The sequence below is a fragment of the Macaca thibetana genome, chromosome 1 (assembly GCF_024542745.1).
Source record: "Macaca thibetana thibetana isolate TM-01 chromosome 1, ASM2454274v1, whole genome shotgun sequence".
In the NCBI taxonomy this organism is placed as follows: Eukaryota; Metazoa; Chordata; class Mammalia; order Primates; family Cercopithecidae; genus Macaca; species Macaca thibetana.
This window is the reverse complement of record NC_065578.1, coordinates 31,176,197-31,199,844: the sequence shown is the minus strand read 5'-3', so window position 1 is coordinate 31,199,844 and position 23,648 is coordinate 31,176,197. Positions and strand designations below refer to the sequence as shown.

The following is a 23,648-nucleotide window of genomic DNA, read 5'->3' as shown; positions in this document are numbered from 1 at the left end:
ACAAAATATCTGACCAGAAGCCATTTATTACCAAACCAATTTATTTCTTAGAGTTCAAAACCTTCTGTGAGAATCTTCTCTGGCCCGGATAGAGATCCAGCTTATTATTATTTTTTTTTTTTTGAGACGGAGTTTCGCTCTTGTTGCCCAGGCTGGAGTGCAATGACACGATCTCAGCTCACTGCAACCTCCGCCTCCTGGGTTCAAGTGATTCTCCTGCCTCAGCCTCCTGAGTAGCTGGGACTATAGGTGCGTGCCACCACGCCCTGCTAATTTTTATATTTTTAGTAGAGACGGGGTTTCTTCATGTTGGTCAGGCTGGTCCCAAACTCCTGACCTCAGGTGATCCGCCCACCTTGACCTCCCAAAGTGGTGAGATTACAGGCATGAACCACCGCGCCCGGCCGGAGATCCAGCTTCTCAAGCCTCAAACTCGAATTCGAAGTACTGTGGGTCGAAGTAATGGATACGGACGTAACCATCTTCACCGCCGCTGCTGTAGCTGGAAAAAGATAGCCAGGCACCAGTCAGGTGCCTACTCTAGGAGAGGCAGAGACCCAACCCGGGCTTAGCTCAGCTGCTTCACTGGGACCCTACCTCTTGCCATCAGGATGGAAAGCAACACTGTTGATAGGTCCAAAGTGACCCTTGACTCTTCCAAACTCTTCTTCAAAGGCCAAATGGAAGAACCTGGAGGAAAAGGGACACAATTAATTCACTTTCCATTTCCTTCCAAAACATTTTGAAGGTGGCGCTCCCCAAATGCAAATTGTTATATTTATTTATTTATTTATTTTGAGACGGAGTCTCGCTCTGTCGCCCAGGCTGAAGTGCAGTGGTGCGATCTCAGCTCACCGCAAGCTCCGCCTCCCAGGTTCACGCCATTCTGCTACCTCAGCCTCCTAAGTAGCTGGGACTACAGGTGCCTGCCACCATGCCCGGCTAACTTTTTTGTATTTTTAGTAGAGATGGGGTTTCACTGTGTTAGCCAGGATGGTCTTGATCTCCTGTTCTCCTGATCTGCCCATCTCAGTCTCCCAAAGTGCTGGGATTACAGGCGTGAGCCACCGCACCCGGCCCCATTTATTTATTTTGAGATGGAGTCTTACTCTGTCACCCAGGGTGGAATACAGTGGCGCAATCTCGGTTCACTGGAACCTCCACCTCCTGGGTTCAAGCAATTCTCCTGCCTCAGCCTCCCGAGTGGCTGGGATGATAGACGCCCGGCTAATTTTTGTATTTTAGTAGAGATGGGGTTTCACCGTGTTGGCCAGGCTGGTCACAAACTCGGCTTCTGCTTTATTTTTTGTGATATAATTTGCATTTGTGGCCAGGCGTGGCGGCTCATGCCTGTAATCCCAGCACATTGGGAGGCCGAGGAAGGCAGATGCTTGAGGCCAGGAGTTTGAGACCAGCCTTGCCAACATCTCTACTAAAAATACAAAAAGCAGCCAGGCACGGTGGTGTGCACCTGTAATCTGAGCTACTCAGAGGCTTAGCGGGAGGATTGCTTGAGCCCAGGAGGTTGCAGTGAGCAGAAATGGTGCCACTGCACTCCAGCCTAGGCAACAGAGTGAGACCCTGTCTCAAAAAATAATAATAAAGCAGAAAAATTGAGATAATAAGTGAATGTGAACAAAATAAGATGAAGTTGGGGGCTGTGGTTCACGCCTGTAATCCCAGTACTTTGGGAGGCTGAGGGCAGAGGATCACTTGCGCCCAGGAGTTCGAGGCCAGCCTGGGCAACATGGTGAGACCCTGTATCTTTATTTTTTAACTTTTTTATTATAAGAGGAAGACTGGACCCAGAAGTCTGCCTAAATTCATAGCTAATACTTATAGAGTGCCTACTATGTGCTGGGCAGTGCTTAAAGAGCTTAATAAATATTAACTGAATAATTTAATCTGCATAATTTTATGGTAAGTATATTGTCACTGTCTCATTATACAATAGAGGAAATATGGGCATAGAGAAATATAATGAAGGCCGGGCACAGTGGCTCATGCCTGTAATCCCAACACTTTGGGAGGCCAAGGTGGGCAGATTACTTAAGGCCAGGAGTTCATTCAAGACCAGCCTGGCCAACATGGTGAAACCCTGTCTCTTCTAAAAATACAAAAATTAGCCAGGTGTGTTGGTGGGTGCCTGTAATCCCAGCTACCCGGGAGGCAGAGGCAGGAGACTCGCCTGAACCTAGGAGGCAGAGATCACACCATTGCACTCCAGTCTGGGTGACAGAGCAAGACTCCGTCTCGGGGGAAAAAAAAAAAAGGTGCACCCCATGAGATTTCAATTTGGAAGAGCTCTCTTCCTCTTTACCTGGCCTCAAACTTGCCAATCCTGGTGGAGGTTGTGGTTACATCCATGGCTTCCTGACCACCGCCCAGGACCACCTGAATGGAAGAAGAAACTCTAGATGGGCCCGATGGACACCAAGTCTATTTTCTGTTTTTCTCCTGCCACATACATTTTTCACATCTCACACAGCTCAATGGGAGGATACCAAAGGTAGGGGATGATCAGACACTTCTGCCACCTCCTGCCCGCTTCCCTGGGGCTATTCATCCTTCCAGCTTTGTCACTCCTCTGGGAATCTCCTCTCTGCCTGACATCATTTCCCCCACAATGTTGTAGCCCAATTTCTGGACGAGCATCTAGAACTTGGAAGCTTCCTGAGGCTTTAGCAGGAAGGCTGGATGGGGTTCTCTTACATGGTCATAGTTGGGGGAGAGAGCAGCTGAGTTGACGGGACGTTCTGTCCGGAAAGTCTTCTGATGTTCAAGAGTTGTGGAGTCAAAAAGCTGGAGAGAGAAGGCAAGGGGGATATCTGTAGAAAGAGCCTTCCTGGGGGAAGTCGGGCAGGGTGAGCTGTGCAGCAGGAGGGAGGCAGCAGCCCTGCCAGACCCCTGCCCAGGCTCACCTTGGCTGTGTTGTCCTTGGATGCGGTCACAAACATGGTCATGTCCCTGGATAACTGGATGTCATTGATCTGCCGGGAGTGCTCCTTAACATTCACCAACACCTCTCCAGACTGGGGAAGGAGGAAGAATGAGACTGACTGGGCCCAATCCCTACTAATCTCAGTTCCCCAGAAACCTAAGCACCCAAATGAGAAAGCTGAGATAGCATGGACTTTGTGTTTTCCTCACCCCCTCTATCTAATCAGTCACCCCTAAATATCCCTTGACTCTGTCCAGTAATGTACATCCTATGCCTGATGGCTAGTTCAGGTCCATTCTCCAAACATAACCTGCAAGCGCTGTTGGAAGGAAAATCTGGCCATAGATAACCCTTTCAAGATTCCCTACTGCCTGGAGGAAAATCAAAACTCTTTATCTCCTCACACTTAAGGACGTTTAAAATCTATTCCCTGTCCTCTGTCCCCAAGACTGCATCCCAATGGTTCCTGAAGACTCCATACTTTCTTAACTCTGTGCCTTTGCTTTTGCTGTTCCTTTTGCCTGTGGGATGTTCTTTCCTTCCTGCTTGAAGCTCCATTTATTCTCCAGGGTTTAATGTACACACCACCTCCCTGGGACAGTGCACCTTCCACACCTGGTTGAGACTTCTACGGTGGCACAGTTCACAATCTGACTCAGGTGCTAGCTGTTTGCAAGTCCCTTCCAAGGGGGAAGGGACTGTGTCTGATTTACTTCTTTGTTCTAGGAACTCAGCACAGGGCATTATACTCTGGTGGCAGGGAACTGCTCATTTGTGATCCTTAATTTTTTTTTTTTTTTTGAGACAGGGTCTTGTTCTATCACCCAGGCTGGAGTACAGTGGCACAGTCATGGCTCACTGCAGCCTCAATCTCCCAGACTCAAGCAATCTTTCAGCCTCAACATCTTGAGTACCTGGGACCAGAGGCACGCTCCACCACACCCAGCTAATTTTTAATTTTTTTTTTTTTTAGAGATAGGGTTTTCCTGTATTACCCAAGCTGATCTCAATCCCTGGGGCTCAAGCAATCCTCCTGCTCCAGTCTCCCAAAGTGTTGGGATTCCAGGTGTGAGTCACCGCACCCGGCCTGTGATCCTTATTAACATGTCCTGAGTACTTTGTGACAAGTTTTTCAAACATGTGATATCATTTGATCCTTGAAACATTTTACAGATAAACAGGGTCAGAGAAGTTATGTAACTTGCCCAAGATCACACAGCTAAAAAGTAGTGAAATCTACATTTCAATCTCACCTCTGGTCTTTTTAAAATTTTTTATTATTTTTTTCTTAATTTATTAGAAAATCCCAGCACTTTGAGAGGTTGAGGCGGGTCAACCTCCCAAAGTGCTGGGTCTCACTGTCACCCAGGCTGGAGTGTAGTGGTATGATCACAGCTCACTATAGCCCCAACCCCTGGGCTCAAGAGATCCTCCTGTCTTGGCCCCCAAAGGCACTGGGATTACAGATGTGAGCCACAGCATACAGCTCCGCCCTTGCTCTGAACTACTGTGCTATCACCAGTGCCTGAGGCAGGTGGATCATCTGAGGTCAGGAGGTCAGGGGTTCGAGACCAGCCTGGCCACCATGGTGAAACCCCATCTCTACTAAAAATTCAAAAATTACCCAGGCGTGGTGGTGGGTGCCTATATTCCCAGCTACTTGAGAGGCTGAGGCAAGAGAATGGCTTGAATCCAGGAGGCAGAGGTTGCAGTGAGCCAAGATCGTACCACTGTACTCCAGCCTGGGCAACAGGGTGAGACTCTGTCTCAAAGAAAAAAAAAATACAGGTGTGGTGGCTCATGCCTGTAATCCCAGCACTTTGGGAGGCGAACGTGGGCGGACTGCCTGAGGTCAGGAGTTCGTGACCAGTCTGGCCAACATGGTGAAACCCCATCTCTACTAAAAATACAAAAAAAATTAGCCAGGCGTGGTGGCGTGTGCCTGTAATCCCAGCTACTCGGGAGGCTGAGGCAGGAGAATTGCTTGAACCCGGGAGGTGGAGGTTGCAGTGAGCCGAGATGGCACCACTGCACTCCAGCCTGGGCGACAGAGAGAAACTCCACCTTAAAAAAAAAAAAGAATCATTCTGGTAGGCTCAGGCCCCATGTGGCCTCTTACCTTGGCACTATACTGGTTGAGCTCTCCACTCTCATGGCCAGCGATGATGCACTCCCCCAGGGGTCCCCAAACGGCACTGGTGATTTTAGAGTCGTTGCAAGGGATCTTCATGTAGGGCTCATTGTTGTCTGTGTGGAGCAGTAGATGTTAGGCCCTGGGCTCTAGAGCTGCACCCTTTACCTCAACCCCAGCCCTAATCCCAGCCCTCACCAATCTGGCTCGGATCCCGCAGGTCAAAGAAGCTCACAAAGCACTGGTAGCCCATCTGCTTGTCTGTGGAGAACATGATGATGTTGCCCCCAAAGTCAAAACCACAGGTCCGGACAGCCGAATTGGTCTTGAGAAGGGCCAGCTGCTTCCCTGGAAACAGGCAAGAGTCTGGGCTACACCATCCATTGCAATTGCAGGGAGGACATTCTAGAGAATGCTACCATCGCATCTCACTGTTTCTCTTGCTCCAGTAACCCAAACTTAGAAAGTATTTTTTCTTTTTTTTTCTTTTTTAAGACAGAGTCTCGCTCTGTTTCCCAGGCTGGAGTGCACTGGCACGATCTCCGCTCACTGCAAGCTCCACCTCCCGGTTCAAGCCATTCTCCTGCCTCAGCCTCCCAAGTAGCTGGGACTATAGGCGCCCACCACCATGCCCCGCTCATTTTTTGTATTTTTAGTAGAGACGGGGTTTTACCATGTTAGCCAGGATAGTCTCGATCTCCTGACCTCATGATCCGCCCACCCTGACGTCCCAAAGTGCTAGAATTACAGGTGTGAGCCACTGCGCCAGGCCCTTTTTTTTTTTTTTTGAGATAGAGTTTTGCTCTCGTCCCACAGGCTGGAGTACAATGGTGTGATCTCGGCTCACTGCAACCTTTCAAGCGATTCTCCTGCCTCAGCCTCCCGAGTAGTTGGGATTACAAGCACCCGCCACCATGCCTGGCTCATTTTTGTATTTTTAGTAGACGGGGTTTCGCCTTGTTGGCCAGGCTGGTCTTGAACTCCTGACCTCAGGTGATCCACCCCCTCGACCTCCTAAAGTGCTGGGATTAACAGGCGTGAGCCACCACACCTGGCCAAGTATTTTAACTTCTTATCCAGACTCTTTCCTCAGACATCCTGCTAATGTGGTACTGCTCATACGTAGACTGCAATATATCTATCTCCCCACTCAGACTGCAATCCTCCACAGCAAAGACCTGATCTGATTTCCCTGCATGTCCCCAGTGCCCAGCATAGACCTGGCACTAAACAGAACAACTTAGGCTGGGCACAGTGGCTTATGCCTGTAATCCCAGCACTTTGGGAGGCTGAGGTGGATCACTTGAGGTGAGGAGTTTGAGACCAGCCTGGCCAACATGGTGAAACCCCATCTCTACTAAAAATACAAAAATTAGCCACCGGCCAGGCGCAGTGGCTCACGCCTGTAATCCCATCACTTTGGGAGGCTGAGGTGGGTGGATCACCTGAGGTCTGGAGTTTGAGACCAGCCTGGCCAACACAGTAAACCCTGTCTCTACTAAAAATACAAAAATTAGTCAGGTGTGATGGCGCATGTCTATAATCCCAGCTATTCGGGAGGCTGAGACAGGAGAATCACTTGAACTCAGGAGGCAGAGGTTGCAGTGAGCCAAGATTGTGCCACTGCACTCCAGCCTGGGTGACAGAGCGAGAGAATCCGTCTCAAAAAAAAAATTAGCCAAGCATGGTAGTGTGCGTCTATAATCCCAGCTACTCAGGCTGGCTGAGACAGGAGAATCCCTTGAACCCGGGAGGCAGAGGTTGCAGTGAGCCAAGATCATGCCATTGCTCTCCAGCCTGGGCGACAGCGAGACTCTGTCTCAAAAACAAGAAAAAGAAAAAAAAAAAAAGAAAACTTAATAGGCTTCCCTGTCTTCAGTCTTAGCTCTTCCAGTGCCTCCCCCCTGCTCCCTGACCTTGCTAAACTGAACAGACCCCCACTCTTGCCTGCTCAGGGACCTCCACAGCACCCCATATTCTATGGAACAAAGCCAAGCTCCTGAGTTTGACATTCAAGACCTGTTCTGGCCTTAGCCTGACTCTCCAGCTTCATCTTTTCCATGACTGTGTATTTCACCCCCCTACCCCCACCCCACCAAGAAGCAGGAATTGCAGCCAGATCAGATGACTTGGACACAACAGTCTCCACACTTTCACTCCTGCATGTGCCAAAGTGATGACGTCTTTCCTCATCCTTTAAGCCCCAGCTCATATGACATTTACCTTGGGAAACCTTCCCAGGCTGCTCCCATCCCCACTCTAGGGAGCCAGTTGCTGGGCTCTGGCCTCCCATAGTAATCTACGCTTCCTCTACCATGGTGTGTATCTTACTGTAAGACTTCTTTTCTCATCTGTCTTTCTTGTCTCTTATTCCCTAGACTGGAAACTATCTATGGATTTCATCTCTATTTTCCTAGGACCTGTTGCTAAAAAAGTGAATGAACCTAGCTTACCTGTTTCACAGTCCCAGAGACGACAGCTGTTGTCAGCTGAGCCAGTGAGGACATGCTTGGTGTCCCCTGAAGAGTTGTTAAGAAACATGACGAAGTTCACCTGAGCCCTTGTCCTCTGGGGGAGGCCAAGTGAGTCATCTCCCTGTTCAGCCCCAAAGAGCCTTTCTTCCCCTCTTACCTCCTTATCCAGAACTGGAACTTGTCCTAAATGTTTCCCCAGCCAGTGAAGAGACCAGGGAATAGGAGGTATTGTTCTCTAGGCCCTCAACAACACCCCCAACTCCCAACTTCCAACCTAGCCTCTCCATTGCTGACAGACCCTAGCAGCATGGACTCAGAGCCAAAACAAGGATACAGTCAGCGTCCACACACCACACAGCTCCGGTATGGCCCATGTAGGTGCCCAGCCTCTCACCATTCACAGAGTACCATACATTGACGATCTGGAAAAGTCAAACCACAGGATAGTAAGAGCGATGCTTCCTACTTTACCCCAGGAACCCTCAGCAGCCTGTAGCCAGGCTGATTCTGCCCTCTTCTCTTCATTTCTTGGGAAACAGCAGGGAGCTGATAAAAAGACCAACTCCTGGATTCTCCTCCCTTTCTGAAGGTAAGCAACAGAGGAGTCAGGCGGCTTGTAAAAGCATCTTCATTTGTTAGCTCCAGCTCTCCTGGGACTCCCAGTGGCTCCAAAGAATAAAAGGCCAAGTTGAGCTCCAGTCCAGAAAAACAGTATCTCTGATGTCTTATCCAAGTGGGAGCAGTTGATAGTAGGGAAGTCTGGGTTCCAGTGCCTGCTCTGCCACTGTCTCACTGTATGATCTCAGATACAGTGCTTCTCTCCTTTGAAGTTCAGTTTTCTCATCTTGAAAATGGCCAGGCTGGGTGTGGTAGCTCACGCCTGTAATCCTAGCACTTTGGGAGGCTGAGGCAGGCGGATCACCTGAGGTCAGGAGTTCAAGACCAGCCTGGCCAACATGGTGAAACCCTGTCTCTACTAAAAATACAAAAAGTTAGCCGGGCGTGGTGGCACGAGCCTGTAGTCCCAGCTACTCAGGAGGCTGAGGCAGGAGAATCGCTTGAACCTGGGAGGCGGAGGCTGCAGTGAGCCGCGATTGCACCACTGCACTCCAGCCTGTGTGACAGAGCGAGACTCCGTACCCCAAAAAATAAAATAAAATTTTAAAAAGGCAGTATCATGAGGGACTGTTTTGCATTGAGTAGCAGGATGGGATTGACTTAAAATGAGACTAGAGACAGCCTCATTAAGTCCCCTGTGTCTGAATAACACAGCCTGCACTATCCTGGTAGAAAAATTAGATTATCCCTAAAGGCCGCATCCCATTCTCTGGGCAAGCTGACCCTCATCCTTATCCCCTTTCCACAGTGGTCTCTTGCTTTTCTTTTCTTTTTTTTTTTGAGACAGAGTCTCGCTCTGTTGTCCAGGCTGGAGAGCAGTGGCGCCATCTCGGCTCACTGCAGCCTCCGCCTCCCGGGTTCACGCCATTCTCCTGCCTCAGCCTCCCGTGTAGCTGGGACTACTGGCACCCGCCACCACGCTCGACTAATTTTTTGTACTTTTAGTAGAGACGGGGTTTCACCGTGTTAGCCAGGATGGTCTCGATCTCCTGACCTCGTGATCTGCACGCCTCACCTTCCCAAAGTGCTGGGATTACAGGCTTGAGTCACCCCGCCCAGCAACTGTCTCTTGCTTTTCTTGGAGTACAGTGGCACGATCTCAGCTCACCGGGCTCCAGCGATCCTCTCGTTTCAGACTCCGAAGCAGCTGAGGCCACAGGCGCGAGCCACCACATCAGGCTAATTTTTTGTGTGTAGAGATAGGTCTTACTATGTTGCTCAAGCTGGTCTCCAACTCCTGGGCTCAAGCGGTCCTCCCACCTCGGCCTCTCAAAGTGCTGGGATTACAGGCGTGAGCCACCGCAGTCGGCCAATCGAATTCTTCCCTACCTTTCCCAGTAGAATACTTTCGCCAACCTACCCCCGGGATGGCCTCTCCCTACTTCTCAGAATGGGCCGTTCTTTGGTTCCCCGCTAACGGCAAAACTGGCATGTCCACCCATCGTCCTGGCAGAAGGATCTCTCCCCTCCCGGACCCCCTCCGCATGGTCCCGCCCGCCCTCCAGCCGACGCTCACAGGGTCCTTGGCCACAGTAAAGAGGAGGTCTCCTTCGCGGTTATACTTAATCTGCGTAATGGACCGCTCATGGCCCTGCAGTAGGATCGGCTTCTGTGGGGACAAGATGGTAACGTCAGTGCTCGGAATTGGGCCCCGGCCTCAGCCCAGGACGCCCACTGCAATACCCATAACTCTGAAACTCACCATCCCGGCGGTGACGCGAGGAAGGCCGCAACGTGAGTAGGACCGGAAAACGCTTTGGGTCCACTTCCGGATTATGGGTCTCCGCCCCCTCGTTCCCGGAAGTAGAAGACAGCGGCGTTGCCATGGCGGCGTCTCTGGGTAGGTAGCCGACCCCGCCCCTCCATGGATTTCCCGACCCTCGCCTCGAATTCATTTCCTGCTCCACCTGCACCCCCTAATCCCGACCCCTGCTACAACCCCAGAGGCTGGACTCCTGGATTCATCTCCCCAGCCTCGCTGGGCCTGCCTTAGCCGCCAGTCGCAGCCGAGGCGAAGACAGCGAAGGAGGGAAGTCGGGGCGGCTAGCTGGGGCTAGGAGGCCAGGAGAGGGCGGGGTGGGCGGCCGTTTGGGGTGGGGGTCAGGGTGACGCACTCGTCTGTATTCAGGGCAGGTGCTGGCTCTGGTGCTGGTGGCCGCTCTGTGGGGTGGCACGCAGCCGCTGCTGAAGCGGGCCTCCGCCGGCCTGCAGCGGGTTCATGAGCCGACCTGGGCCCGGCAGTTGCTACAGGAGATGAAGACCCTCTTCTTGAATACTGAGGTGCGTCTGTGAAAGGCCCCTCTCTCGGGGGAGTTGCCACCAATAATTTGGTCTTTGGAGTCAAACAGGTCTGGGTCAGCCCCACCCCCACTCACCAGAAATTCTCCGAAGAGTCAGTTGTCCTCCTTAAGCCTCAGTTTCATCATCTGTAAATGGCGATTATAATAATAACCATCTGATAGGGCAGTTGTGGGAATTAGGTGAGATACGTAGAGCATTTAGCTTTGGGCCTAGAACATAGTAAGTGCTCAATCTATGGCTGCCATTATTCACATTTTATTATTGTGATTCCTTCAGTTAAATAAGGCAACATTTGTGAGCCTTTCCAGAGGGAGGACTTAGAGCTCAAATTGGCCCTGCAGGGGAGGAGTTCAGAGAAGGAAGGCTGGAGCTGGAGGACTTGGGGAAGGATTCCTGGAGGAGCTGACATTGGCATCAAGGCCTTGCAGGATGGGAATTAGCAGAGTTGAGGGAGAGGGTAGTTTGAGCAAAGGCACAGAGTTCAGTCTGTTTCCCTCTTTGCCCTGGAAGGGTTCTCCTTAGAGGGATTAGTGTTCTCTGGGTCTTTATAACCCTCCCTGCCTCCAAGGAAAGGCATTCGCTAGGAGCTCAAAGAAGGCAGTGCTGCTCAGTCAGGCCATCACACTGACTGCAGGTTTCTCCTCTTTCCAGTACCTGATGCCCTTTCTCCTCAACCAGTGTGGCTCCCTTCTCTATTACCTCACCTTGGCATCGACAGGTGGGTCCTGGCTTGGAACTGTTCTGCTTAGTGTTTGAGGCCACCTGGAAGAGTGATTTGAGGGGGTGGAGCTTGAAACACCTCATTCCCATCAGTGAGAGAGGGCTGACTAGCTCTAGTTCCCTCTTAGTACCCTCTTCTCTGAACAAGAGGGACACAGTGGGCTGGTTATGAGTATGTTGCTAGGCACTGGTGTTGGTTTGAAGCCTGGCAGTCTTGTGTGACCAGTGGAGGAAGAAGGAAGGTTCATTTTGCTGTGCCAAGTGCTGGCTTTCACATTCTTGCTTCCACTGTGTGCTACCTGCCTGACCATGAGCAAGTCCCTCATTTGAGCCTTGGTTTTATACAGCTGGCTTCATAGCATTGTGAGGATTAAATTTAATGAATGAGAAACATGTAGGAGAGTGCCTGGCACACAATTAGAGCCCCATATACATAAATTTCCTTTCTCTTGACATTTGTTGACTGCCCTCTACTACGTCAGATACTGCACTAGTCTTACACATTATTTAATTCCAATCATGATTCTGTAAAGCAGACATGATTATCTTAGAAAATGAAGTTGCAAAACTTTGGGCAATTTCACCTCTCTTAAGTCCCACAGTATGTCAGTGCAGAAGGATTTGAAGCCATATATTAAAGTTTATGCTCGACTGGGCATGGTGTCTCACGCCTGTAATCCCAGCCCTTTGGGAGGCCAAGGAGGGCAGATCACTTGAGGTCAGGAGTTTGAGACCAGCCTGGCCAACATGCTGAAACCCCATCTCTACTAAAAATAACAAAATTAGCCAGGTGTGGTGGTGTGTGCCTGTAGTCCCAGCTACTTGGGAGGCTGAGGCACAAGAATGACTTGGACCCAGGAGGCGGAGGTTGCAGTAAGCGGAGATCACGCCACTGCACTCCAGTCCCTGGGCAACAGAGCGAGACTCTGTCTCAAAAATAAATAAATAAATAAATAATATGCACTTATTTATGAGTTTGAAAGCCTCTGGCCTCATGCATTCACTGCTGTGGAAGAATGCTGAACCCTTGACCAGCTGACTACAGCTAGCCATTCACCAAGTTTTAATCACAGTATTAGATTCTTTTTATCTCATTACCCTCTCTGCCTGTATCCTTTAATATCCATCCTTTCTAATAACCAGAACAGTAATCACTATTTATGAAGCGTCCGCTTCAGCCAGGGACGATCCATGCATTATCACAGCTCATCTTAACAACAGTCCAACAAAAGAAATGGTATACTGTGATCCCTGTTTTACATATGGGGAAACAGGTTGAGTGTTTGAATATCCTAACCAAGATTACAAGGGAAACTCAGATCTGCCTCACTCCAATGCCCTCACTTTCCCACTGCACCATGCTACATCCTTCTCCCATCTACTGTTGCAAACCAGACCTCAGCAGCCATGACACTCCTTGTAAGGTATATAAACTTAAGAAGGCAGTTCTGGGCAGGGCACAGTGGCTCAGGCCTGTAATTCCAGCAATTTTGGAGGCTGAAGTGGGCAGATAACCTGAGCCTAGGAGACCAGCCTAGGAACAACAGCAACAAAAAAAAATACAAAAATTAGCTGGGCTTAGTGGTGCATGCCTATAGTCCTAGCTGCTCAGGAGGCTGAGGTGGGAGGATCGCTTGAGCTCAGGAGGTTGAGGCTGCAGTGATCAGTGACCTCACCACTGCACTCCAGCCTGAGCAACAGAGAGAGACCCTGTCTCAAAACAACAACAAAAAGAAAAAAACAACAAAGAAAGCAGCTCTTTGTAAGTGGGGTTGTTATATCAATTTCTTAGATGGGTAATGCCTCCATGCTGGGGCCTCTCAGGGGATGAGGAGCAGGACAGTTTGCTCCTCTCCCTCACACAGGCGAGCCCTGGGAGTGCTGGGAAAGAATGTGCTGAGGAGCCAGTGTGAGCATCTGGTCTGCAGTTGAGTCTTGTTACTATGGATAACTCAGCTGATTTATCCATTGGTCTTTTTTTGTGTGTATGTGGCTTTTTTTTATTTTTTATTTTTTATTTTGAGAGGGTATTTTGCTCTTGTTGCCCAAGCTGGAGTGCAATGGTACAGTCTCGGCTCACTGCAACCTCCGCCTCCTGGGTTCAAGTGATTCTCCTGCCTTAGCCTCCCCACCAGCTGAGATTACAGGCACGTGCTACCACGCCCGGCTAATTTTGTTTTTTTGTTTTTTTTTGTTTTTGAGTTGGAGCCTTGCTCTGTCACCTAGGCTGGAGTGCAGTGGTGCAATCTCTGGTCACTGCAACCTCTGCCTCCCAGGTTCAAGCAATTCTCCTGCCTCAGCCTCCCAAGTAGCTGGAACTACAGGCATGTGCCATCATGCTTGGCTAATTTTTGTATTTTTAGTAGAGATGGGGTTTCACCATGTTGGCCAGGCTGGTCTTGAACTCCTGACCTCAAATGATCCATCTGCCTTGGCCTCCCAAAGTGCTGGGATTGCAGGCGTGAGCCACCACAACCGGCCTAATTTTGTATTTTTAGTAGAGACGGGGTTTCTCCATGTTGGTCAGGCTGGTCTCTAACTCCCGACCTCAGGTGATCCGCCCGCCTCGGCCTTCCAAAATGCTGGGATTACAGGTGTGAGCCACTGTGCCTGGCTGTGGCTCTTTTTTTTTTTTTTTTGAGATGGATCTCGCTCTGTTGCCCAGGCTGGAGTGCAGTGGCCCGATCTCCGGTCACTGCAACTTCTATCTCCCGGATTCAAGCAATTCTCCTGCCTCAGCCTCCTGAGTGGCTGGGATTATGTGCCACCACGGCTGGCTAATATTTGTATATTTAGTAGAGATGGGGTTTCACCATGTTGGCCAGGGTGGTCTCAAACTCCGGACCTCAAGTGATCCACCCACTTCAGCCTTCCAAAGTGCTGGGATTACAGGCGTGAGCCACCACTCCCGGCCTGTGGCTCTCTTTTTAATGTGATAACAACACTTAACAGGAGATCTACCCTCAACAAATTTTTTTTTTTTTTTTTTAAGATGGAGTCTCGGCCGGGCGTGGTGGCTCAAGCCTGTAATCCCAGCACTTTGGGAGGCCGAGACGGGCAGATCACGAGGTCAGGAGATCGAGACTATCCTGGCTAACACAGTGAAACCCCGTCTCTACTAAAAAATACAAAAAACTAGCCGGGCGAGGTGGCGGGCGCCTGTAGTCCCAGCCACTCGGGAGACTGAGGCAGGAGAATGGCGTAAACCCGGGAGGCGGAGCTTGCAGTGAGTTGAGATCTGGCCATTGCACTCCAGCCTGGGCAACAGAGCAAGACTCTGTCTCAAAAAAAAAAAAAAAAAAAAAAAAGATGGAGTCTCCCTCTTGTTGCCCAGATAGGAATCAGGAATGCAGTGGCGTGATCTTGGCTCACTACAACGTCCACCTCCCGGGTTCAAGAGATTCTTGTTACTCAGCCTCCCAAGTAGCTGGGATTACAGGCGCCTGCCACCACACCCGGCTGATATTTGTATTTTTAGTAGAGACGGGGTTTCCCCAGGTTGGCCAGGCTGGTCTCGAACACCCTACCTCTGGTGATCCACCTGCCTCGGCCTCCCAGTGCTGGGAATACAGGCGTGAGCCACTGTGCCTGGCCAACAAATTTTTTTTTTTTTTTTTTTTTTTTTTTTTTTGAGACGGAGTCTCGCTCTGCTGCCCGGGCTGGAATGCAGTGGCCGGATCTCAGCTCACTGCAAGCTCCGCCTCCCGGGTTCACGCCATTCTCCTGCCTCAGCCTCCCGAGTAGCTGGGACTACAGGCGCCTGCCACCTCGCCCGGCTAGTTTTTTGTATTTTTTTTTAGTAGAGACGGGGTTTCACCGTTTCAGCCAGGATGGTCTCGATCTCCTGACCTCGTGATCCGCCCGTCTTGGCCTCCCAAAGTGCTGGGATTACAGGCTTGAGCCACCGCGCCTGGCTTGGCCAACAAATTTTAAGTTAACTCCACTAGTCTTTTTCTTTTCTTTTCTTTTCTTTTTTGAGACGGAGTTTCACTCTTGTTCCGCAGGCTGGAGTGCAATGGCGTGATCTTGGCTCACTGCAACTTCCGCCTCCCGGGTGCAAGCACTTCTCCTGTCTCAGCCTCCTGAGTAGCTGGGATTACTGGTGCCTGCCACTATGCCTGGCTAATTTTTGGTATTTTTAGTAGAGACGGGGTTTCACCATGTTGGCCAGGCTGATCTCAAACTCCTGACCTCAGGTGATCCACCTGCCTCGGCCTCCCAAAGTGCTGGGATTAGAGGCATGAGCCACCGCGCCCGGCCAACTCCATTACTCTTTTTCAAGTTTGCTTATTGGCAATCAGCCCCTTGGAACTTCAGAATTAAGGAACAGATCCTGGGCTATGATGCCCTCTACCCACACCATTGGTCCAGCCGAATGTCCTGAACAGGCCCTGGCTTTTTCCTTCTGATGCTTTTTATTTTTAACTCCATAAGGCCTGAGCTTGGGCTGAAACAGAAACAAAATGTGCTTCACCTGATGTTCTGCTTTGTCTGTATCCACAGCTCAATAACAGCGCAGGTTTTGGAGTCAGGCAAGCCTTAGTTCAAATCCTCAACTTGCCTTAGTTTGTGACTTCTTTGAGCCTTTGTTTCCTTTATGCAAAATGGTGATAATCCCCTTCTTGCAGTGTTGTGAAAATTGAGATATGTACACAAAGCACCCAGGCCATGGTATTACAATAGTGGCTGTGCTTGGTGTTACTTGACTCTCTACTGCATCCTTTGGGATTTGGGTGCCTGCCTGTCTGTGTAGATGTCCTTGAGATCTCACAAGTTCTCTCTGAGTGCAAAGACCTCATTCTCATCATCAAACCAGGCTGGTCCCAGACCTCAGAGTTCAGGTCTTCATGCTGGAATCCTGGGAAGCACTGAACGTGGAGTCAGGAGATGTGGGTTTGAGTCCTGAGATTTGCTGTGACTTCAGCTGGAAGATGGGGTTATGATACCTTTTTTAAAGGTATGAAACGATGATAATGGAAGTGTTTTGTGCCTAGAAAGGCATTTGTTGCATCTCAGGCATTCTTTCCATTCTGACCACCCAGATCTGACCCTAGCTGTGCCCATCTGTAACTCTCTGGCCATCATCTTCACACTGATTGTTGGCAAGGCCCTTGGAGAAGATACTGGTGGAAAACGTAAGTCAGGCTACTGCGAGTGCAGGACTCAGCTCTTTGGACATCGACATACCTGTGTTAGTTCCTTCCCAGAACCCATCTCCCCAGAGTGGGTGAGGGCACAGCCTTTTCCCATCCTGCCCTTTCCTCTGCAGCTGTTCTGCTTCCTTGTGGCCTTCAGAGTTCCCTTGCCCTGGACAGTTTGGGGACAGAGGCTGGGGCAGGATTCAGGACCAGACCCCATCTGAGCCCTTCCTCCAGCCCTGTACCAGCTCCTACTGGCCTGGCTAAGCTCAGACCCCCTTGATTTCTGCCTATTATCCCAGGAGCAGTTGCTGGCATGGTGCTCACTGTGATAGGAATTTCACTCTGCATCACAAGCTCAGTGAGTAAGACCCAGGGGCAGCCGTCTACCCTTTGAGTGGGCTGAACCCACCTCCAGCTCTGCTGCCTCCAGGAAGCACCTGGGCCATGAAGTGCTGGCAGTGAGTGGATGGACCTAGCACTTCCCCTCTCTGGCTTCAGCTTCCTCCTCTCTTACGGGGATAACAGCTACCTCATGGATCACAATAAGAGAACAAGAGTGAAAGGGTTTTGTAACCTTCAAGTGCTGTTCAGCTGCTGGGATTTAGCACAGGAGACTCTACGCTCACCTTCAGCAACCTTTCTGCCCCAGCAGCTCTCTTCCTGCTGACATCTCAGGCCCCCAGCCCAGCCACCATTACTGTGGCCTGATCTGGACTATCACAGTGGCAGGTTCCATGGACTGCAGAACGCCAGCTGCATGGAAAGGGCCAGCTGCAGACTTTGAGCCAGAAATGCAAACGGGAGGCCTCCAGGGCTCAGTCAGAGCGCCTTGGCTGAATGAGGAGTGGAACCGAGGGGAAGAAGGTACATCGGAGTGGCAGATGCAGATGAGCTGTCTATTAGCCTTGCCTGCCTCACCCATGAGGTGGGCAGAAATTCTCACTGCCAGCCCCTCTTAAACAGGTAGACAGCTGTGAGCCCCAGCCCCACCTGACTCCAGCGCCCAGCACACCTGGCGAGTAGTAGCTGTCAATAAATCTGGTAAACAGACAGAGGTTAGTAAGTATTCTTTTATTGTGACAAACCCGCTCCCCCGTTTGTAGCCTGTCCCCCAGGCTCAGTCAGCTACTCCTTTCTGTGGCTAGAGAATCCCATAAGGAAATAGCCCCCAAGCCAGGGCTGCTCTGCTCAGAGGAAGGGAAGGCTGGGCTGTGGGTTTAGGAACAGGAGAACTGGGAGGGCTGAGGAGGCCGCAGTGTACCCTGTGAGCCCAGGGGAGGTGCTGGCTCCTGAGGAACAAGCTGCTGGAGGCTGAGGACAAAAGGTGGCCAGAGTGGTGGTCCCCAGTTCCCCTCTGGAGCTGCTGGCTCTTAAGATGGCAGAGCTGGGGCTGAGGCTGAGATAGCAGCTCCAGCCCCAGGCTGGTTTTCCAGGGACAGGGCCTCTTCTGCTATCTGTGCTGCCCTCTGGAGGAGGTGGAAGGCCACACAGAATGGAGCCGTGAGTATGGCCAGCCTCTAGCTCTCAGCCATGAGGTCCCCGACCCCAAGGAAGAAAGAAACTGGAAATTAGGAACTGCTTCCTCATGTAACAAGGTAGGAAGTTGGGAGATCATTTACCTTCAGTCACAAGGGAGAACTGTTCCTCTGGCCCAGGGCTGCCAGTTTCCAGCTCAGAGCTCCTCCCATCCCAACATACTGTTCCCTGATCCAACAGCTTACCTGATCCAAGGGCTCCTCTGTCTGGGTGTCTTCATCATCTGCTACTTCCTGGCCGCCCCCGCTTTCTCCTTCCTTGGGTGGGGAGCTCCATATACTCCTGTAACTCCTAAAGAGGGAGGCAGCACTGGGTGATGCCCAGGCTGAAGAGCCCTCAGCATTCCTGCCCTGGACCTTCATGCCAGCCCCTTTCCCTCCCCTGAACCTGGTTCTGCATTCCCCACCACCTCCCAGGATGGCAGGGAAGTGAGAGGTGGGCCTTTGGTCCCGCCCCCATCCCCTCTAGATCCCACCCCTGAAGTCTCATCGCTTTAAGCACTGTCCTTTCCAGGCGCTTCTTTTCGTGTGATGAGGCCCTGTGAAGAAGGAACAGGATATACAGATGGGGGGAGCTGGAGACAGTTATGATGAGGTTAGGACCAGCCTTTTTTTTTTTTTTTTTTTTTTTTTAACAGGCAGTCTCCTGAGTCAGAGTAGGCTCAGACTCCTTTATCTTTTTTTTTTTCAGTGCCAGCTTTGTGTGTGGGCATTCTGCTCCCATGGACATCCCTAACAACAGCAGGGACCAATCCATGTCACTGTCAAAAGGCAGCTGAGAAGGGCCTGAGCCCCAGGGACCCCTCACCTGATGGGAATGAGAGTATGGGGAGCTTGCTTCTTGGCTGAATGGTCTGCTGGGGTCTGGCATAGAAAGTGGATGGCTTAATTCCGTCTGGTTCCTTTGGAGAGGACTGGGTTACCTGGGCCCTGTGGCCTTGGGCCTAGAGAAGGGACACTGGGCTTGGACCCTGGTTGCTGGCCATTCTTACCTTTCCTACTCCCCAGCCTGACCAACATGGGGAAACCCTGCCTCTACTAAAAATTTAAAAAATTAGCCGGGTGTGTCTGGACGCGGTGGCTCATGCCTCTCATCCCAGCACTTTGGGAGGCTGAGGCAGGTGGATCATGAAGTCAGGAGATCTAGACCATCCTGGCTAACACGGTGAAACCCTGTCTCTACTAAAAATACAAAAAAAAATTAGCTGGGCATGGTGGCGGGTACCTGTAGTTCCAGCTACTCGGGAGGCTGAGGCAGGAAAGTGGTGTGAACCTGGGAGGTGGAGATGGCAGTGAGCCAAGACTGAACGCCACTGCACTCCAGCATGGGCAACAAAGCGAGACTCCGTCTCAAAAAAAAAAAAAAAAGAAAAAAAAAAAGATTGGCTGGGTATGGTGGCACATGCCTATAATCCCAGCTACTCGGGAGGCTGAAGCAGGAGAATAGCTTGAACCCGGGAGGTGGAGGTTGCAGTGAGCCGAGATAGTGCTATTGCACTCCAGCCTGAGCAACAAGAGCAAAACTGTCTCAAAAAAAAAAAAAAAAAAAAAAAGATTATTAAGAAGATGCAGGCCAGGCACAGTAAAATCTCAGCACTTTGGGAGGCCAAGGTGGGAGGATTGCTTCCGCCCAGGAGTTCAAGACCAGCCTATGCAATATCGTGAGACTCATCTCTATATTTAAAATAAAAGAAAAAAAGAGAGGATGCAGTGAAATAAGATCAGAGCCTGTGCCAGAAGAGTTGTCAGCCAGTCACTCCCCTCCCTTCCCACCCCTCATTGTCCCCTGCGTCACCTACCCCCTGCATGTGGGGCCTACACTTCGAGCCTGGAGGATGCCTACAATGACAAAAGGAAAGGCTTGTAGTGGGCAGAGGGCATAGAGTCAGAGCACACAGACCCAGAGGGTGGCTTCCTCTGCCTGGCCTGTTACTCCTCCACCTCCCACATACATACCAGCAGCCCCTGGGCAGGGAGGGGCGGGGCACCAGCAGCTCCAGATAGGGAAGGTCCTTGAACTCATCCTCTCCGACAGCCACATAGTAATGGCCAGTTACTAGCTCCTCCCGTGCTGACAGTGGGAGCCCCTCCAGGGTGCAGAGTCTGGGGGAGAGAGGTAAGCAGGATAAGGGCTGGTAGACTCAAAGCTGCTTCACATTCAGCAGACTGAGGGGGTGGGTGCAGCTATTCCAAGGTGCCCACTGGCCTCTGGGCACCAGTCACCCAGGCTCTACCCTGCCTCTGAGGGCTGGGCAGAGGGCCCTCTCCCAGTGGCATAGGGGGAAGTCCCATATTGGGGAATGTGCTTTCCTTTTGCCTCTTCATCCTCAGCCACAGCTGAAGCCAGTGGGGAGGCTCTCTTTGGGGACTTTTGGGCCCTCCCAGTCCCCATACTCACTTGCACACAGCCCCACTCTGCAACTTGACCTTCTCAGTCAGGAGCTTCAACACAGTTTCCCAGTCCTGGCTGGCAGCCTGGGACAGCTTCAGACTAAATGGGGGACTTACCAGGTCCCCATTCCTGAACACACTGAGACAAAAAGCCTGGTAAGGGGGAGTGTCCCCAGGAGTCCCTACATGTGAGGCAAAGGGTGGCACAGGGCCAGCAATAACCATAACACTGGTCTCTTTTCACCCATCAAGCATGCTGGACTCCTATATTCCCAACAGTAGCCAGAGGCTGCTGGAACAAACAACACCATTTTCTTGGTCTCACGAAAACAAAAATTGACGCCCTTGCTCCCCGACACTGGCACTCACTGAATATAGCAGGGAGCACCTGCAGGCAGCCACCGTCCAACGGCCCCATCACACAAGTGGCGAGTCACGGGAGGACCCTGAAACCCAAATCAGGCCTCCAAATCAGGAGAGTCGGGGCCTTTGGTTAGGGGTGGGTCCATCCAAGGTGTGGAGTGAGGGGGCCGGAACCAGATGGGGGCAAGGAGGAATAAGACAGGTCACACCTTTCACCAAAAGGTGCTTCGATGTTCCCTAAGTCACATTCTAACCACCCCCTCCCCTAATCTGTTTCACAGCTTCCTCTTTCCTTTGGGGACCCCAGTGTGGAGATAAAGGCTGGGACAGAAGAAATAGTGTCTTGAAGTCCCACACCCCAGGAAGGATAGTAGCTGGCTCCAAAGTACCCCCCATGGAACTGGCAGATCCTGCTGCTTCCCTGACTTCCCAGACCAAATTGGGGGCAGTTCTAGGAGGAGTGGGAAGACAGGGGCTGGGGCACAGGTTCCCCCGGACTCACTTGTAGTCTGCAGCTCTTCCCACCTGGATCCTTCCCTCTATGAGGTGAATAGCTGAAAGGGCAGATAGGTCACAGGTCATCTCGTGGAGCCTGAGGCCTCAGTAGCCTGGCAGATGTCAGTGTTGGGTTGGGGCACAGCTCCCCAGATACCCCTCCCCATGGAATAGTGGCAGTCATCTCAGTCCAGTAACAGATATTGGCACTTGAACCTGCCCTGGGACTCTTTGAGTGTTCAAGTGTTGGCTGGGTAAGTGCTGGGTAAGTCTGGAAATCCAGACTGGGGTCTCAATACTAACCGTGAGATTAAAGGTCAAGAGGGCTGGGCATGGTGGCTCACATCTATAATCCCAGCTCTTTGGGAGGCTGAGACAAGAGGATCACATGAGCCCAGGAGTTTGAGACCAGCCTGGACAACCTAATTGCTAACAAAAACAAAACCAAAAATTAGCCAGGCATGGTGGCATGCACGTGTGGCCCCAGCTACTTGGGAGGCTGAGGCAGGAGGATTGGAGTTCGAGGCTGCAGTGAGCCATGATCACGCCACTGCACTGCACTCCAGCCTGGGTGACAGAGCAAGACCCTATATCAAACAAAACAAAACAAAACAAAAAAAAGTCAAGAGAAACTAGAAACTGGTGTATTATGCATCCTGCTATATCCTAAGAATGTTCTCATTCATTCATGAGATAGGTTGTTTTACCTCCATTTTGTATGAGACTTCAAGAAATTAAGTGACTTGCCTAAAGTCACACAAGGAATGAAGCCTAGATTCTAAGTCTACCTAGCTTCCCTCCACCGGCCTTTTATTTTTTCTTTTGACACTGTCTTACTCTGTCCCTCAGGCTGGAGTACAGTGGTGCGATCTCAGCTCACTGCAACCTCTGCCTCCTGGGTTCAAGTGATTCTCCTTCTTCAGCCTCCTGAGTAGCTGTGATTACAGGTATGTGCTACCAGGCCTGGCTAATTTTTTTTTTTTGAAATGGAGTTTCACTCTTGTTGCCCAGGCTGGAGTGCAGTGGCGCAATCTTGGCTCTGCAACCTCTGCCTCCCGGGTTCAAGCGATTCTCCTGCCTCAGCCTCCCGAGCAGCTGGATTACTGTACCACCACGCCTGGCTAATTTTGTATTTTTAGTAGAGATGGGGTTTCTCCATGTTGGTCAGGCTGGTCTTGAGCTCTTGACCTCCTGCCTTGGCCTCCCAAAGTGCTGGGATTACAGGCGTGAGCCACAGCGCCTGGCCAATTTTTATATTTTTAGTAGAGACAGAGTTTCACCATGTTGGCCAGGATGGTCTCGAACTCCTGACCTCAGGTGCTACACCCACCTCGGCCTCCCAAAGTGTTAGGATTACAGGCGTGAGCCACCACGCCCAGCCACTTCCCCCCACTTGATCCTTACACTATAGTAAGCGACCTCAGCTGAGAGCTAAGCATAGGACCTGGAAGCCAGACGTGAGTCAGAGACTCAGGTACTCAAATTCTTCTCCCACCCTAGAAGACAGTATTCTCCTGCAATGGGGGATGACCCTAGCCTAACAGGAGAGTCTGGGATGCCTAAGCACAGTGGGGAGGAATGGATGGGCGGATTTAGAGTGTTCAGTGATAGGGAGTCCAAGCAAGAAGAGCTTTTGGAAAAAGGGGCTCACCCTGTGGGGCAGTGGTCTTCCCACAGGCTGATCTTGGCTGTGATGGGCATAAACATTAGTAACACACAGAATTCTATTTGAATTTCAGTTCAGCTATTTGTTGTGTATTCTTAGGCAGATTTTCTGTGTGTTTTCCCTTTCTAATGGAGGCAAAACCACCCCCCACCCCTGACAGACTTCAGTAAGTACCAGTCTTAACATGCTGGTACATACATGGTAGGTACTGAATACACGCTCTTGCCATTACCTCCCTTGCTAGGCTCTTTGAACAGCCCCAGCCCACTCACTGGAGCTTGTAGAATCGTTCAAATCCAGCGGCCACATACTGCCCTCTGTTCTTCAAGTCTGCCAGGCTGGTGACAGGGTGGCCATGACAAGGTGTGTAGAGGGCACGCACAGCCAGCGGGGCCTGCACAGCTGATGTCACCTCGCGGAGGAAAGCCTCCATGGTGGGGAAGCGACGTTGACTCACCACCAGCTGGGAGCCTGGGAAGAAGGGGTCTCCATTCCGGTACACCACTACCCTCTTGGCTGCTGGACTGCCACCTGCCATAGTGTATCCTCAGTCAGAGACACAGAGCTGTTGCCAGGCAACCAAGGGCTGGGAACATTGCCAATCAGAGGTGGAGTCCTGCCCTCTCACCCATGAAGGCAGAGGGAGACTGTGGCAGGAGCATTTATCTGCATTCAGGGTTTGATCCAATCTGCCCTGGGGAGATCATACTTAAACATAGGTGTTACCTTACTCTCCAGAGCCTCCTTGCCACTCTAAAGCACAAGGCTGAGTTCAATGGGGGATCAGCTTTGGGAGCTGTTCCCTAAGGAGGATGGCTAGATCTGTTCCTGGGCCATGGCTCCCAGCTGGCTCCAGGGTCAATGCCCCATGC

At 51.1% G+C, this 23,648-nt stretch overlaps 3 protein-coding genes across 7 annotated transcripts; 1 reads left to right on the top strand and 2 right to left on the bottom strand.

Moving 5' to 3' along the window:
• Positions 1-6: 6 nt before the first annotated feature.
• EIF3I (eukaryotic translation initiation factor 3 subunit I) lies at positions 7-9,974 on the bottom strand. Its single transcript, XM_050795815.1, has 11 exons — positions 9,867-9,974; positions 9,681-9,773; positions 7,881-7,968; positions 7,526-7,591; positions 5,271-5,420; positions 5,061-5,188; positions 2,922-3,032; positions 2,713-2,802; positions 2,321-2,394; positions 598-690; positions 7-502 (listed from the first exon to the last, which is right to left on the bottom strand). The coding sequence occupies exons 1-11, from the start codon at positions 9,867-9,869 to the stop codon at positions 421-423; spliced, it is 978 nt and encodes a 325-aa protein (XP_050651772.1). The 5' UTR covers positions 9,870-9,974; the 3' UTR covers positions 7-420.
• TMEM234 (transmembrane protein 234) lies at positions 9,935-17,378 on the top strand. Of its 5 annotated transcripts, none has more exons than XM_050796496.1 (6): positions 9,935-10,004; positions 10,293-10,444; positions 11,117-11,183; positions 16,228-16,320; positions 16,626-16,684; positions 17,050-17,163. In XM_050796496.1, the coding sequence occupies exons 1-6, from the start codon at positions 9,989-9,991 to the stop codon at positions 17,161-17,163; spliced, it is 501 nt and encodes a 166-aa protein (XP_050652453.1). In that variant the 5' UTR covers positions 9,935-9,988. The 5 variants fall into 5 exon arrangements, with proteins under 5 accessions (XP_050652453.1, XP_050652434.1, XP_050652427.1 ...); XM_050796477.1 differs by lacking the exon at positions 16,626-16,684 and adding an exon at positions 17,290-17,378 and having other exon boundaries at positions 9,936-10,004; positions 17,050-17,190; XM_050796462.1 differs by lacking the exon at positions 16,626-16,684 and having other exon boundaries at positions 9,937-10,004; positions 17,050-17,378.
• DCDC2B (doublecortin domain containing 2B) lies at positions 17,379-23,625 on the bottom strand. Its single transcript, XM_050795796.1, is given in 10 exon segments — positions 17,379-17,792; positions 18,048-18,095; positions 18,098-18,153; positions 18,670-18,805; positions 19,661-19,700; positions 19,818-19,964; positions 20,260-20,391; positions 20,622-20,698; positions 21,118-21,169; positions 23,049-23,625. Coding segments are annotated over 10 exon segments (1,050 nt in total). The 5' UTR covers positions 23,315-23,625; the 3' UTR covers positions 17,379-17,696.
• Positions 23,626-23,648: the final 23 nt, after the last annotated feature.